The following is a 17,512-nucleotide window of genomic DNA, read 5'->3' as shown; positions in this document are numbered from 1 at the left end:
TGGCTTTAGATCAGCATAGCATCGGCCGTTGCGCTCACTTGGGGAGTGAATCATTGGACGGAAGATCTTCCTCTCTGTCTCTCCTCCTCTCTGTATATCTGGCTTTCCAATAAATAAATAAATCTTTTAAAAAAAATTAAAATAGGGCCCAGCATGATATCCTAGTGGCTAAATCTTGCCTTGCACATACCAGATCCCATATGGGTGCCAGCTCATGTCCCAGCTGCTCACTTCCCTTCCAACTCCCTGCTTGTGGCCTGGGAAGGCAGTAAAGTAAAGGATCGATCGCCTAAAGCCTTGATACCCCATACCCATGTAGGAAACCTGGCTTCAGATCAGCTCAGTGGCCAATTGGGGAGTGAACCAGCGGATGGAAGATGTTTCTCTCTGTATCTCCTTCTCTCTGAATATCTGCCTTTCTATTAAAGATATTGATAGAGAGTCCATAATAAAGAGATGGATGGGTGGTTGGAAGGAAGGAAGGGCACTGTGGCACAGTGCATTAGGCTTTTGCCTTCAACTGCTATATGGGTGCCAGTTCAAGTCCTAATTGTTCCATTTCTATCCAGCTCCCTGCTAATATACCAGGGAAACTAGCAGAAGATGACACAGGAGCTTAGGCCTCTGTCACATACATGGAAGATCCATGTGCAGTTCCTGGTCCTGGCTTCAATTTGGCCCAGGACTGGATGTTGTGGCCAATGAGTGACCACCACAAAGGAAGCCTGACCCTGTCTCTGTAACTTTGCTTTTCAAACAACCAAACAAAAAAACAAATATTTAAAAGGAAAGAAAGTAAAAACTTCAACATGTGAAAACACAAAAAGGTAGGAAAAAATTATTCATGTGGAAGATTACATTTACACCTTTGGTTCCTGCTTTATTCCAGACATTTGACATTTTTGCAAGTCAGCTACCCTGGTAGCAGGCTCTACATTCTGAATTTCTTTCTCCAAGAATGAAATCAAGATCAAATAATCTTGGGGAAAAAACTACATAAGCAATGCCATGTATTTGTTTCACATCTCTACCTCCACCTTGCCACCATGCCATATGTTCATATACCCAGTGATCCACTTCCATGCCAACTCCCTACAAGGGCAATAGAGGTAGACCTGGCACTCTAACTCACCTGGCAGACCGGGAAGCAGCTCCTGGCTCCTGGCTCCTGGCTCCTGACAGGCTCAGTTCTGTCAACTGTGGCATTTGGGGAGTGAACCAGTGGATGGAAGATCTTTCCAATTATCTCTAGTTCTCTCAATAAATCTGATCTGCCTTTTCAATAAAAGTAAACAAATCCAGAAAAATATTATCCCCTTGAAAAATAAAGTAAAATTTATGCTTAAAAAAACAGCCAAATATCACAGAAAAAAACATGCCAAAATCTCAATGAGCTGAAAATTTAAAACAAGACCTGCTTTTGTGGCCTCAAAAACTTGAAATCTAGAGAAACACTATAATCTTAATTATTTTTAAAAAGTACTACAAATAGCCATATACATAAACTACTGCATATACATAATGTAATGTGCAAGGAAATAACTCTTTTTAAAGACTGATTTATCTTTATTGCAAAGTCAGATATACAGAGGAGGAGAGACAAGGAAAAAAATCTTCCATCCGATGATTCACTCCCCAAGTGAGTGCAATGACCAGTGTTGCGCCGATCCGAAGCCAGCAGCCAGGAGCTCTTCCGAAGGGTCTCCCCTGTGGGTGCAGGGTCCCAGGGCTTTGGGCTGTCCTCAACTGCCTTCCCAGGCCACAAGCAGGGAGTTGGATGGGAAGCGGGGCTGTCAGGATTAGAACCGGCACCCATATGGGATCCCAGGGCATTCAAAGGAAGGACTTTAGCTCTTGGCCACGGTGCTGATCCTGGAAATAACTTTTTTAAAAAGATTTATTTACTTTTATTGGAAATTCAGATATACAGAGAGGAAGATAGTCTGTCAGCTGATTTACTCCCCAAGAGGCCCCAAAAGCCAGAGCTGAGATGATCCGAAGCAGGTTTCCCACTTGGGTGCAGGGTCCCAAGGCTCTGGGCTGTCCTCAACTGCTTTCCCAGGCCACAAGCAGGAGGCTGGATGGGAAGCGGAACAACCAGGATATCAAGAGATTCCCAGCACATGCAAGGCAAGGACTTCAGCCACTAGGCAACCATGCCAGGTCAACAAGGAAATAACTAAAAACATGTTACTTATTGCAGAAAGAGGAAGCTGGTGAAATTTCTGTTGGAGCACTGAACTTTTTCATCCACCAGGTATTAGTTCAGAGAAAACAAGCTACGAAACACGAAATTTCTTAACTTTCTCATGTACTCACCCTAGACCCACCCACATTTACTGAATCTATTTTTTTAGAGAACATGCCTCTTCCCAGCAGTACTAGAGAACTCATATTCACAAAGCCCTCACTTTATGAATAATCTTTCCTCTTTTTTATACACTTTACAACTCTCCTTTGACAAATATATGCCACATTCAGAATAAAATTAAAAACAGGGGACAGCTCTGGGGCACTGCAAGTTAAGCCACCGCTTGTAGCATCAGCATGCCATATGGGCGCTGGCTCAAGCCCTGGCTTCTGATCCAGCTCCCTGCTAATGTACCTAGGAAAGCAGTAAAAGATGGCCTAAGTGCTTGACCGCACTGGAACCAGCTAGTGGATAAACCAGATGGCAGAATTATCTTTCTCTCCTTCCAATTTTGAATAGAGTGAAAAACAGAAAATAAAGGTTTAGAAAGTTTAGGGCCCCGCATGATAGCGTAGTGGTTAAAGTCTTCACCCTGAACACACTGGGATCCCATATGGGTGCCAGTTCTATTCCCAGCCGTTCCACTTCCCTTCCAGCTCCCTGCTTGTGGCCTGGAAAAGCACTGGAGGACGGTCCAAAGCCTTTAGGACCCTGTACCCATGTGGGAGACCCAGAAGAGGCTCCTGGCTTCGGACTGGCGCAACACCGGCCATTCCAGCCGCTTGGGGAGTGAATCTTCAGAGGGAAGATCTTCTCTGTCTCTCCTCCTCTCTGTATATCTGATTTTGCAAATACAAAAATCTTTAAAAAAAAAGTTTTAAAACACATTTTTTTTCATTAATAAACTGAGAAAAGCATTTTCTGCTTCACAAATTGTAAACTGAGTTCTGTCCTGAGAACTATCAATGGCATCTAAGATTTCTAAATGATCAACTGACAGACAATGCTCCAATTTCAGTTCTCACTGTCCTCAACCTCTGCGTGTCAATTGAAGATCCTGGCCTATCTGCTCAAATTGTCTTTCTTTCTTTGATGCCTGCCACCTACAGTACATGATTCTTTCCCCATCTGTCCAACCATGCCTATTTCTAAACTGATTTTCCTTCTCTGTTAAACCCGTTCACTGTTAAGTTGCCCAGGGTCCCATTCTCTTATTCAGCAAGTTCTGTCTATCCTAAGTGGAAATATCTTCCTAATGCTTCACTTGATCTTCATCTGTTAACAGTTTCTACATCACTTTAGCTCAAAACTGGCTCCTATGTTTCAGACCCTTCTTTCCAACTGCCTCCACTAGACATTTTTATCTGGATTCTACCAATACCTTTAACTTAACAATAACACTTCCTAATATTTTCCTTCTTCCGACATTCTCTAACTAGCTAATGCCATTACTATCTGGGAAGGCAGCAGAGGACGGCCCAGACCTTTGGGTCCCTTCACCTGTGTGGAGACCCAGAAGAAGTTCCTGGCTTCAGATTGCCTCAGCATCGGCCATTGCAGCCACTTAAGGAGTGAACCAGCAGATGAAAGATGTTTCCCTCTATCTCTCCTTCTCTCTGTAAATCTGCCTTTCAAATAAAAAAATAAATAAATCTTAAAAAGGAAGAAAGGAAGGAAGGAAAGAAGGAAGAAAGCAAGGAAGGAATCAAAGATGATGACCAGAGAGGTCATAGCTTGATTATTCTTTTGACACAACAGAAGACACTGTATGTGGTAAAAATGAAAAATAATTCACGTTAAAATGCACAGGGAGATTGTGAACTTCCTCAGTTCCAAGGCAGTCTTTCACCTTTAGGTTCCTATGGCTTCCAGGGTTAACAGATATGACAATTCCTAATATATGAATACAATTACTCCTAATACCATACTGTCCAATACTACTGCGTAAAGCATTTAAATTCTAGTTTTACTAGTGAGCCGAATTATAAATTCAGTTATAATTCAGTGTAATTAGTGCTACCATCCTGGACAAAGCAAATATAGAAACTGCCATCACTGCACAAAGTTCTACAGGGCAGCAACATCCTAAAAATGCACATCACGGGGGCAGGTCTGGCAGCACAGCCATCAGAGCTCCAGTTCAAGCACCAGCTACTCTGCTTTGGATCCAGCTTCCTGCTAATGCGCCTGGGAAAGCAAATGATGGCCTGAGTACTTGGTTCTCTGCTGACCTGGGGGAGACCCAGGTAAGAGTTCTGCACTCCTGGTTTCAGCCTGTATCAGCACTGGCTGTTGCGGGACATATGGGGAACGAGCTAGTGGATAAAAAAAAAAAATCTCTCCTCCTGTCTATATGCATCCCTCCCTGTTACCCTGCCTCCCAAATAAGCATTTAACAAAGAAATATCGGCCCGGCACGGTAGTGTAGTCGCTAAGGACCTTGCCTTGCACACACCGGGATCCCATATGGGCGCTGGTTCTAATCCTGGCAGCTGCACTTCCCATCCATCCCATTCTCTGCTTGTGGCCTGGGAAACCAGTCAAGGACGGTCCAAGGTCTTGGGACCCTGCACCTGCGTGGGAGACCCAGAAGAGCTCCTGGCTCCTGGCTTCAGATTGGCTCAGTTCTCGCCATCGTGGCCGCTTGGAGAAGATCAGATGGAAGATCTTCCTCTCTGTCTCTCCTGCTCTCTGTACAAATGCCTTTCCAATAAAAATAAATAAATCTTTGAAAAAATAAAAGAAATATCAACAAACTTCCACATTCTAATGGAAGGCTATATTTCACCACAAGAAACAAATTTTCCTAAAGCACAAGGGAAACACACATAAAAATATCAAGCAAGGAATATTGTTCAGGAAGCACTTAAGTTCTACATTCAAGACTACCACGCTACAGACATTGGCCACGACAACTCCCCAGAAGCAAATTTCTCCATTTGTTAAAATAGACCACCACTATACTTTCAATTTCCTCAAGTCAACTGTAAAAATTATGCATGTTTCTCTGGTAAGCAAAGCAAATTATCCCTTCAAAGATGTAATGAAAAGGTATGAGTATTTATAATCCATGACATTAGTTTATGACCCATAGCAAAATATACAGAATAAAATTCCTTTCAGAGAGCTTTGAGGCCAGACATAATTTAAAGCACTATTAAAAACACTTGTTTCATCTAGAAACAAGGATTAGCCGAGTGATTTCTATACATCAAGTTCTAAAATTTGTTTATGCATTTCATATATTTGCATTAATGTCCATTCATATTAAAAATCTGCAGTTAGCAGGAAGCAGGTGCATTCTTAATTCAAATATTTAGAATATTTTTAGCACTTCAAAAAAATTAGGTGAGCAAATTTTAAGATCTGAACATACATACATTTTAAATTTAGGAACTTAACATCAAGCCCTATTCTCTCATACTATCACTGCAAATACTTGGGAAAATGCCTAACACGCCAAACACAAAAATACAACACTTTATATTAAGAAACCTAAAACTCTTTTCTGGCAAACTAAACTACTGATCAACTTAAAAACTGGTGGTCAAAATGGTTGCATCTGAAGCATTTTCAAACCTTTGAAAGGCCAATTAAGAACTTCAGCACATTTAATTATTCACAGTTCAACTGTCTTTGCAATTCACTGCACCCATATCCTTACAGAATAACAATAATAATAATTCAAAAGAGATTTAGAAACATGGAAATTGAAACCAGCTTATCGGCAAGGTAGTATACAGGAGGGTCACATGGAATCCATCTGAAGGAGAAAGTTACCACGAGGGGAGCATCTGGAGTCAAATGAAATCAGACACTATTTACATATTTCTAGCTCCGCACTGACCTCACATGGTGCTTTCCTGTATGTTATATATAGGCCTCCCTCGGTTTTTACACTTGAATTGATCTAAGATGGTTTCTATCTTAATTTATTAAAGCTAAATGTCTTCAACAATAAAATAACATTCCATAACCCTTTTCCCATTGTTCACGAACCTTCACTGTTCATCCAATCACCCCAATAAAACCATCTGTTACCTCTAGTCGCTTCCAAAGAATTCTCACAACCAAGGACACCAGATTGTAAAAGCACACAGAGTTAAGAGTTCTGGCACTGCTGAAATGTTAAGAAATCTTGGCAAATGGGTTGAAATCCCTTAAACTGTAATTATCTCCGTAGTAAAAAAACGAATGCAACGCTCCCCTCCATCTGAGCAGGGGAGCGGGGACTGAGTCGGGCTCCAGTCCGAAGCAACGCCTCCGACACTCCAGGCGCTCCACACAGGGTGCCCCCTCACCCATCTCCAGTTCCTCCCACCACTCCTCCCCTGCAAGCTTCCAGCGCTGGCTCCCAGGATGCAGTGATCCAGCCCCAAAGGCAATCCCCACCAGCCTGCCCCGGCGCCCCTGCACTCGGCTCCCCGAATCTCCCTCGGCCCCACTTTCCTGACGGCTCCTCCCCTCGACTCCCCACCGCCTCGTCACCAGGTTCATCCTGCCCCTCCAACCGTCTCTCCCGCCCCCAGGTTCCTTCCTGCCCTCCACACACAGCTTCCCCGGCTCGACCTTTTATCTCGTTCCTCCAACCGACTTCCCCAACGTCCTCCTGGCTCCTGGAGCCCCCGTGTTGCCCGGCACCCGGCTGACTACTCCTTCCCACCCATTCTTTCCCACACGCACAGATGTGGGCAAAGGCACCCCACAGACAAGAGCCCCCACCCCCACCTTGCTCCTCCATCTTTCCCTTTTATACTTGGCGTCCTTTCTTCCTCCTCCTCCTCCCCCACCTCCACCTCCTCCGGAAGAGTCGGTTCCCAGGCCAAGGTCTCTCACCTCATTCGGTCACTTCAGTGGTGCCAACCGCTTCATACAGGAAAAAACAACCAATCACGTCCCCGTGGGCGCTTCCCTTGCGACTCCGAGCACTTACCGGGCACCCGCCCCACCGGGCACCCCGCACATACGCACGCACAAACGGAGCTCCTTGGGGACGAGGGTTGCAGGTAGACTGAGCGCTTGTAACACCGGCCTCAAACACAGCCCACTTCGCTACAGCCCTTCGCCATTTTGGTTTCCCGCGGACTGCCGGTGCATTCTGGGATCGCAGAGCGACGCCGGTGCCGAATGGCAGCTCTCCAGGGCCGCGGCGGGGGCGGGGACTGCGCGGCGAGCGCGGAAGAACACCGCGCCCTGCGGCCCGGGCCGGGGCTGAACAAAGAGGGACTCTTTGACGTTGCGGTGAGCCTCAGTCCTTCCGCGGCCGGTGCTAACACAATAGTGAGCAGTAGTGAGCGCTCGGCTCCCCGCCGCCGGCTTGGCTGCGCTGGGTTTCGGGAAGGGGAGCCGCGTCGAACCTTCCCTGCGAAACAAGACAGTACGCTGCACCTCTAGCTGGGCCGATTGCCTTTACTTGGGGGAAAACTTCGGCTGAACCACGTTTTGTCCAAACCCTGAGGTCTGCAGTTAGAATTTCCTTCAGCCGGGAGGAGACTTAGTATGTCAGAATTAGATCTTGTTAAACCCCGAACTCCTTATGAGGAGCTGCTGTGTGGAAGCCTCCCCCCTCCCACCCGATGATGAGAGGGGTTTCTTTTTTTCGGTTTCCCTCCTTTGCGGTTTTTCCTAACTAATGAAATTCTAATAATGTCGTGCAAGGTGGCATGTTTTAGGAATACAGAACTTTTCCATACTAGCGCAGTCGCTAATCCTGCCCTGTACACTGCTGCCGACAGGGGTTCCAGCTGACAGACTGTGAGAGCGCGTGTTTGTCTCTTTGACGTACACTTAAGTACGTTGCAATTCTCGCTCTTATTCGTAGCCACAAGTGCTCCCTACATTTATAATTTTGTCAAAATATTTTTACGATTTTATATTTTTGTCTGATACACAGCAGGGATAATGGATGCCATTTCTTTCTGTCTCTGGAAAAAATAAATAAATAAACCCTACTTTCTGCCTGAGTGCACCGACTCATATTTCAAAAGGGGTTCCCCCAACCTCTGATCCCAGGACTTGGCAAATACAAGCATATTTGTGCTATCCAGGCATTCAATTTTTAAAATAATCTTGGGCATTCCCTTCCACTCTGCTTGTCCTAATAATCCTGATCTTTCAAGTTCACCTCACTACCTTTCACGTTTCACTTTATCCCAATTCACTTTACAACCTACTTTGTAATAAATTCATCCATGCCCTTTACACATTGTAGAGATTTTTGACTTCAGAAAAGTTTAAAAATGGATAAAGATGTTACACAAACGGGTGTATTTACAGTGCAGCTAAATATAATAAAACATTTAGTCTGAACTCTTAACATTTCTGTCAAGTAGTCAGCCTCAAGTTCACCATCTTAAGTGATTTAACACCTGAGAGGCAGCTGTTTTCATTACAGAAACTCTAACACTGGTCCCCCTGTATCTAGTGAGGGATATTTCAAGAACTCCATTGGATGGCTGAAGCCTCAGATAATATCAAACTCCAAAAATGTTTTTTTCCCATGTATGTATTTCTGTAATAAGGTTTAATTTAAAAATTAGGCTCAGCAAGAGATTAACATAGACACCTAGAAAAATAATCGTACATCATAATAAAACTTAAGTGGATGTGATTGATCTCTCAGAATACTTTATTGTACTGTTAATCTTTCCCTAAGTCAATAATTTCCACTTAAAGGAAGTACTTTACAACTTCTCTGTGGCATATCCGCATTGACACTCTTAAGTGTTGACACTTGATCACAAACACTACAATTCTGAGATCGTCAATCCTTTAATCATCACGGTTACAAAATGACTGACAGATGGATGTCATATATAAAGGACTTCAAAGAGGTTCAGGAGATTGATTTTTAAATTTTATTTTGGTGCAAAAATGTTTATACTATGCACAGGTTTTCATATTTTCTTCCATAGCTTTCTGAAGACCTCTTATACAATATACATATGCGGGCAGAGATGCTTCACATCCCGGGAGGGATGGAGTGCAACTGAGATTTCACCATACAACTCGGAATGGTGTGCTACTTAAAACTTATAACTTACTTCTAGAAGTTTTAATATAGTATTCTCAGGTCCATGGTTGACCATAGGTAACTGAAACCATGAAACTCAAACCACAGGTAAAGAGGGAATTACTAAAAACCTAAATTTTTTCCTTGTGTTGAGTTACAGCCTACCTTCCCATAATTCCACTCACTAGCCTTTTAGCTTTTCATCACAAAAGGATGAAAATCCCTTCATGCATTCATGTCAATGATGCCTCTTGTTAAAGGAAAAAAAGGGGCGGCGGAATGCAGTGTATACAGATATATTTTCTTTCTTTGCAAACACATGAATAAAAAGATACAACCAAGTATTCAAGAAAACCAAATGCTTAGGGGATCAGGGAAACTCAGGGGGCTCAAAGAAAAATATAAAGAATATATGCAACAATAATGCCAGTTTAACTAAGCAGCATGCCATGGTATAGGAACTTAGGAAGAAAAATAAAAGTCCCATTTATTTCAAGGATCATCAAATATTCTGGCTCTCCTTTCTTCTAGACTCATAGTCAAACTGCACTGGTTTGTACTTGAAATCACATGTGGCTTTAACCAATAAGATGCAAGAGGGAAGTGATGTGTATCATATTCTGGAGAATCATTCAGAGGCAGAGGCACATCTCCCTCCCTGTTGCTCGAACAGTCATGAAATATTATATTGCAATCCATTAAAAAAAGACACAATAACCCTGGACTAGAACTGTGTGGTCATCAAATACAATCAACTTTTAGAAAATTTCCATCACCCCCACCAAAAAAAAACCCCTTTATTTGCTATGGTTTGAATATTATTCCCTTTCCTGACCTACCGACTTAGTTTGGTCTGCAAAGTCTTAGCTGTATTAAGTAGGTGGAAACTCGATCCATTTATGGTGTTTGGAGAAGTGATTTTGGAGGAATGATTAGATTGCATTCTGGATGTTTCGTAAGGAAAAGGAGACTACATAGAACAGACACAGATACACACTGCCATGTCTCCTGCTATGTAGTACTTTGCCACTTCAATGCGCTGTCATCGAGAAAGCCATTATAAGGGCCAACTACTGTCGCCCAGCAAACAAAACTACTGCCTGAAATGCCAGCGTCCTGCATGTGCCCACTTCACCCCACTGCTGCCTCATTCGTGTACCTCTTTCTACATTTCTGACCCAACTCCATACTAATAGCCTGGAGAAAAACAGTAGACGCTGGTCCAAGTGTTTGGGCCCCTGGCACTCACATAGGCGACCAGAGAAACTCTTGCCTCCTCATTGTTTGCTTGTTTTTAAATTTTTTTATTTTTATTGGAAAGGTAGATTTTCACAAAGAAACAAGGGAAGGATCTTCCACCCACTGGCTCACTCCCAAATGGCTACAACAATCAGAGCTCAGCTGATATAAACTCAGGAAACAGGAGCCTCTTTCAGGTCTCTCCTGTGGGTACGGAGTCCCAAGGACTTAGGCCATCCTCTGCTGCCTTCCCAGGCCATAACCAGGGAGCTAGATGAGAGGTGGAACAGGCGGGACACGAACCAGTGTCCATATGGGATCCCAGTGCTTGAAAGTAGAGGATTAATCAGTAGAGCCACAGAACTAGCTCTGGCTCCTGGTTTGATCTAGCTCAGCCCTGTTTGTTGTGGCCATCTGTGTAGTGACCAGGAAATGGAAACTCACAGCCTATATCTCTATCTTTGTAGCTCTAACTTTAAAAGTCAGATTTACACAGAAAAGGAGAAATAGAGAGGAAGATCTTCCATCCACTGGTTCACTACCCACGTGGCCCCAAGTGAACCAATCCAAAGCCAGGAGCCAGGAGCCTCTTCTGGGTCTCCCATGTGGGTGCAGGGTCCCAAGGTTTTGGGCCATTCTCGACTGCATTCCCATGCCATAAGCAGGGAGCTGGATGGGAAGTGGAGCAGCCAGGACACAAACTGATGTCCACATGGGATTCAGGTGCCAGTAAGGCGAGGACTTTAGCCATTAGACTACTGCGCTGGGCCCCAATAAATATTTTTAAATGCCATTTTTAAAATTTATTTTTATTACAAAGTCAGATATACAGACAGAAGGAGAGATAGAAAGGAACATCTTTTGTCTGATGATTCACTCCCCAAGTGACTATTACGGCCGGTGCTGTGCCGATCGATCCAAAGCCAGGAGCCAGGAACTTCCTCCAGGTCTCCCACACGGGTGCAGGATCCCAAAGCTTTGGGCCATCCTCGACTGCTTTCCCAGGCCACAAGCAGGGAGCTAGATGGGAAGTGGAGCTGCCGGGATTAGAACCGGGATCCTGGCGGGTTCAGGGCAAGGACTTTAGCTGCTAGGCCACGGTGCTGGGCCCTTAAATGCCATTTTTTAGATGAGATTCCTAGATCTTGCACCTCCAGAACCATAAGCCCAAATAAACTTCTTCTCTTTATAAAGCAGCCCGTCTTTGGTATTTTGTTACACTAATGAAAAACTGAGTAATACAATACCAATTTTTAGTCAGCCTCGCTTTCTACCCCAACACCAGGTAATCGGCCTCATAGATTTGGCTTTTCTGGCAATATCATATGAATGGATTCACATATTAATTAATCTTTGGCATCTGGCTTCTTTCATTCAGCATGTTTTTGAGGTTCATCCCCATTGTACCAGTCAATAGTTATTTCCTTCCTATTGCTAATTAACACTCCATTACGTGAATAGACCACGTTTTGTTTATCCATTTTTTATCAGAAAGAAATTTGCATTGTTTCTAATTTGGAGTAAGTCTGCTATGAGCATTTGTGTATAAGTCTTTGCATAGACATTTGCTGTTTCTTTAGATTCTTAGAGGAACTGCTGAGTTGCATGGGTAGTGTGTGGTTCTCTTTAAGATACCATGGATTCCAGTTTCTCTACATTCTCACTCATACTTGTAATTGTCCGCCTTTCTCGTGCTGCGATTGCAGCAGAGGATCCAGATGTACAGAGAAGACACACAGCTCTCCCATCCACAGATTCACTCCCCCAGTGTCCGCAACAGTCTGGGCCAAGCCGATCTGAAGCTAGGAGCCATGAACTTCCTCTGGGTCTCCTATGGGCATGCAGGGTTCCCAGAGTTTGGGCCATGCTCTACTGCTTTCCCAGGCCATAAGCAGGGAGCTGGATGGAAGTAGAACAGACAAGACATATACCACACGCATATGGGATCCCGGTGGATGCAAGACTAGGACTTTAGCCACTAGGCTATCAGGCCAGGCCCACAAAATTTTCTTTTTTTCTTTTCTAGGCCACACTCATACACTTGAAAGGTAAATTTCAATAAACCAGAGATTAACAAACAAAATATAGCCACTTAAAAAAAAGCTACTTCAAGGAAATAAAGGGATAAATCTTATTTAGATAATTTTCATTCTCTCGTATAAACTCATACTTGCAAAATAAGTTTCGTTGACATAAAAAATAAAATGATCAAAACAGAGAGAGAAAATAAATCACAGACTTGGAGAGGAAAATTGTAAAATACCTATCTGATACAAGACAACTACCTACAATAAGAAAAGACTCAATACTCAAGAAAAGGAAAACAATTAAAAACACACAAAATAACTTTCACACATCTTAGTAAAGAAAATATACGGATGGCGAAGAACCATATTTAAAGATGCTTAGCACAATACACCACTAAGGAACTGTAACTTAAACAACAACCTTTGGAAGAAGCCAACAAGATGGCAGAAGCGGAATAGAAGCAGCAGCAGCCCCTCTGCAGGCTCAGTTACCCTGGGGCGTAGCTGGACCAGCCGCAGCACGCGGTCCATCCACGGCCAAGCTGGCAGCAGTGCCACGGGCAGCGGCTGACCGGGGCGAGCAAGGAGAGCAGCTGAGGTGCCTTCACAGGACCAGGCAACACCTCCAGTGAGAAGTGAGAGGTCAAGGGCACGCTGCCTGAGGAGGTGGGTAGCGCAGAGGGTGTCCACAGAGGCAAGGCCCTCAAGCAGTAGAAACCAAGCCAGAGGTGGTCACCCACCACCGGGCAAGTTCTCCATGAGATTCAGGCTTGTCAGGTACCTCCCCCGCATCCTAGTTTCCGGGTCACCTCCTCCTCCTAATTCTGCCCCCTCAGGTAGCCCGCACAGCCCTGAAGGCACACTTGTTTCAAATAAAGTAAATTAAAACAAAGCAACAGTGAAATACCACAGTCCTATTAAAATGGTTGAGATCCCAAACATGCACAGCGTAACCGCTGGCCAGGATGCGAGGCTGTAAGCGCGCTCACTAACTGCTGGAGGACCGCAGGAAAGGTTTCATTGCTCCCTGTATGCACTTGCTCAACATGTAAAAGAAAAGCTAGCAGCCCCCAAAGGAAGTTACCCTCGCTGAACTTGGATCATCAAACCAAAATGTAAGTTGTTCACTTGTAAATCTGGCTGTCCAAGAACTCAGGAAGGAAACGATACCCAAATTCCACTACGCCGGCAGAAATTCACTTCTATCCTTGTAAGGAGACTAACCTTGAAATGCTTCAAGATTACTTGCTCTGTTCGTCGCCATGGCTTTCTGCCTGTCCAGCCCACTCACTCCGTTTAGCTCCACAGAGCTCCTTCCTATTTGTAGATTGGATGCTTCCACATTTGCAAATCACTGATTTAAAAGCCAAGAGATGGACATTTAACCTACTCATTCAGGTGCCTCTGTTCATGCTGGAGTGAGTGTCTTAGCTACCACTGGCTCCTCACTGCAGGTTTCTGCTGCTGCAGCCTCCCTAGCTGATCCATGACGCCCATGGAGAGACTTGAGTAAAGTTACCAGTTCCTAGTTTCAGCCTTGGTTTCTGCAGGCATTTGGGGAATTAACTGCAAACAAGACTGCTCTTGCATTCTCAGATTCTCCCTCTGCTTGCCAGATAAAAGCTTTTTTTTTTTTAAGAGAGAAAATTTTAAATATATATATTTAAAAATCAATTTGTTGAAATTTGGTTATTAAAAAAAAAAACTGGGCCCAGCGCGATAGCGTAACAGTTAAGGTCCATGCCTTGCACGTGCCAGGATCCCATATAGGCGCTGTTTCTAATCCCAGCAGCCCTGCTTTCCCTCCAGTTCCCTGCTTGTGGCCTGGGAAAGCAGTCAAGGATGGCCCAAAGGCTTGGGACTCTGAAACTGCTTGGGAGACCCAGAAGAGCTCCAGGCTCCTGGCTTCGGAATGCCGCAGCTCTGGCAGTCACTTGGGGAGTGAATCATCAGACAGAACATCTTCCTCTCTGTCTCTCCTGCTCTTTTTCTCTCCCTTTCTCTCCCTTTTTCCAATAAAAATAAATAAATTTAAAAAAATTTTTTTTCTATTTGAAAGGTATAGAGGGCCCAGCATGATAGTTCAGTGGCTAAATTTCCCCCTTTGCAAGTGCTGGGATCCCATATGGGCATCAGCGCCCACATGAAATCCCAGTGCCACAGTTTGGAGGATTAGCCTGTTGAGCCAAGGCACCAGCCCCTAGATACACCATTCTTGCATTTGATAATCTGAATCTGAGATATCATGAGATGTCCAATCAGAACTAGCCCATGTGGAAATGGGAGGGATAAGTTGGAGTTCAGATAAGAGAGGATAATCAAAATCTTTGGAAATAATTAATCAAAATTAGGGCCCGGCAGCGTGGCTTAGCGCCTAAAGTCCTTGCCTTGAACACACAAGGATCCCATATGGGCGCCGGTTCTAATCCCGGCAGCTCCACTTCCCATCCAGCTCCCTGCTTATGGCATGGGAAAGCAGTAGAGAACGGCCCAAAGCTTTGGGACCCTGCACCCGCGTGGGAGACCTGGAAGAAGTTCCTGGATCCTGGTTTCGGATCGGCGCAGCACCGGTCGTTGCGCTCACTTGGGGAGTGAATCATCGGGCGGAAAATCTTCCTCTCTGTCTCTCCTCTCTCTCTGTATATCTGACTTCCCAGTAAATAAATAAATCTTAAAAAAAAAAGTTACACCTTCCATGATCACAACTTACTTTTAAAAAATTAATCAAAATTAGTTGATTAATGTAAATGCTTCAAAATTAGAAATGAACAAGCTTGTTATGAAGCAAAGGACTTGGAAGTTAGTAAACGATGAACTTAGCTCTGGGATACCCCGCAGAGCAGAAGCAGGAAGAAAAGGATCAAAAGCAAAAACAAGCAAATAAAAAGGTAGTAAATAGATGGCCATACAAATAATAATGGTAGCATCCAAAGTGATTGCCATGTTTTTTGGGGTTCAGGATGTCTCAGACTTGATATTAATTGATGAAAAATTCAGTTTCATCAAAACTAGTGCTAAAAATCCTTGATTCAGGGGCTTGCATGGTGGCCTAGTGGCTAAAGTCCTCCCCTTGAATGTGCCAGGATCCCATATGGGTGCTGGTTCTAATCCTGGCAGCTCCACTTCCCATCCAGTTCTCTGTTTGTGGCCTGGGAAACCAGTCAAGGACGGCCCAAAGCTTTGGGACGCTGCACCTGCATGGGAGACCCGGAAAAGGCTCCTGGCTCCTGGTTTCGGATCAGCGGCATAGCACCTGCCGTTACAGTCACTTGGGGAGTGAACCTTTGGAAGGAAGATCTTCCTCTCTGACTCTCCTCCTCTCTGTATATCTGGCTTTGCAACAAAAATCAAATAAATCTTTAAAAAAAAATCCCTGATTCATTACTTATTGAAAGTCTTTCATTGTTTAAATCTTAACTAACCCTCCCTGATTTATCTTTCTTTTAAGAAGATTAATGTTTTTAAGATTTATTTATTTTATTGGAAAGGCAGATATACAGAGAGGAGGAGAGACAGAGAGGAAGATCTTCCATCCAATGATTCACTCTCCAAGCGGCAGCAACAGCCAGATCTGAGCCAATCTGAAGCCAGGAGCCTGGAGTTCTTCCAGGTCTCCCATGCGGGTGCAGGGTCCCAAGGCCTTGGACTGTCCTTGACTGCTTTCCCATGCCACAAGCAGGGAACTGGAATGGAAGCAGGGCTGCTGGGATTAGAAACGGCACTCATATGGGATCCCAGCGCATGCAAAGCGAGGACTTTAGCCACTAAGCCACCGTGCTGGGCCCAGGTACTATAGCTTTTTGTTTTGTTTTGTTTTTTCTGTGGGGACACAGCAGAAGCAGGGGGAGGTGCCATAGATTTTAAGATATCTCATGTCTCAGAGTTGACAGTTAAATCCCAAAGTATGACACAAGAGTGCATATCATGGATAAGACCAATGTGCCAAGTTATTATTATGGTTAGTTAAGTCTTACTGTCCAGAAAGTTATGTTTTCATGATAAAAATGATCATGAAAGTATCATCTGTTCCAAGGAAAGCTGCATGGTGTGAGTGTCTGGGAATACAAGAAAAATCAAACTGTGATTTCTTTGCTACCTGATAATTTTAGGGTTGTCAAATCATCTTCCTTCCATCCCAACTCCAGAAGAATTTGCATGTGCTGTCACTAGGCAATGTTAATTAATGCTGCCTTAGCAGATGAACATTTTAGTTGAGTGACTGGAACATGAGCATGCCATCAAAGCAAATCATTCACTGAAGATTTATACAGAAGGTGAATGTTTGGTATAGTGGTTAAATTGCCACTTGGAAGTCTGTATCCCATATTAAGGTGCTGGCTCAATTTCTGGCCATGCCACTTCCTTTTTTTTTTTTCTAAGATTTATTTTTTTTTATTGGAAACTCAGATATACACAGAGGAGGAGAGAGAGAAAGGGAGATCTTCCATCCAATGGTTCACTCCCCAAGTGGCCATACAGCTGGAGCTGAGCCAATCCGAACCCAGACGCCTCTTCTGGGTCTCCCACACGGGTACAGCATCCCAGGGCCTTGGGCCATCCTCGACTGCTTTCCCAGGCCATAAGCAGGAAGCTGGATTGGAAGTGGGGCTGCTGGGATTAGAACCGGAGCCCATATGGGATCCTGGCGAGTTCAAGGCGAGAACTTTAAATGCTACACTATCACGCTGGGCCTAGCCTTGCCACTTCCGATCTAGCTTCCTCTTCAATGTGCACCCTGGCTTCAGCACTTGGGCCCCTGCCCTCATGTGGAAGAACTGGATGGAGTTTCAGCCTTGGGATTTCAGCCTGGCTCAGCCCTGGTTGTTGAGGCATTTGGGGAGTTAATTGGTGATGGAAGATAGTTGACTGCCTTGAAAATACAATGCTTTTTTAAAATAATTTTTTCAGAAAGGGGTGACTATTTGGCAGGGAAGTTGGCACTGCTTAGGAGACCTATATTGGAGTGCCTAGGTTTGATTCCCAGCTCCACTACTGACTCCAGCATCCTGCCCCTGGGGAACTAGTGATGGCTTAAATGGGGTC

At 44.3% G+C, this 17,512-nt stretch overlaps 1 protein-coding gene across 3 annotated transcripts in view; it reads right to left on the bottom strand.

Annotated features, from left to right (window-relative positions):
* Window positions 1-7,278, bottom strand: part of MTF2 (metal response element binding transcription factor 2) — a 49,463-nt gene extending 42,185 nt beyond the window's left edge. For 2 of the 3 annotated variants that reach the window (XM_040999202.1, XM_040999203.1), the window contains exon 1: window positions 7,028-7,278. In XM_040999202.1, the coding sequence (XP_040855136.1) occupies window positions 7,028-7,032 (5 nt within the window). In that variant the 5' untranslated portion in view covers window positions 7,033-7,278. The remainder of the gene's footprint in view (window positions 1-7,027) is intronic. The other variant, XM_040999204.1, reaches the window with a different exon arrangement.
* Window positions 7,279-17,512: the final 10,234 nt, after the last annotated feature.

This window comes from Ochotona curzoniae, unplaced genomic scaffold, assembly GCF_017591425.1.
Source record: "Ochotona curzoniae isolate NIBS_2020 unplaced genomic scaffold, NIBS_Ocur_1.0 scaffold_1037, whole genome shotgun sequence".
Lineage (NCBI taxonomy): Eukaryota > Metazoa > Chordata > Mammalia > Lagomorpha > Ochotonidae > Ochotona > Ochotona curzoniae.
This window is presented reverse-complemented; position numbering and strand designations above follow the sequence as displayed.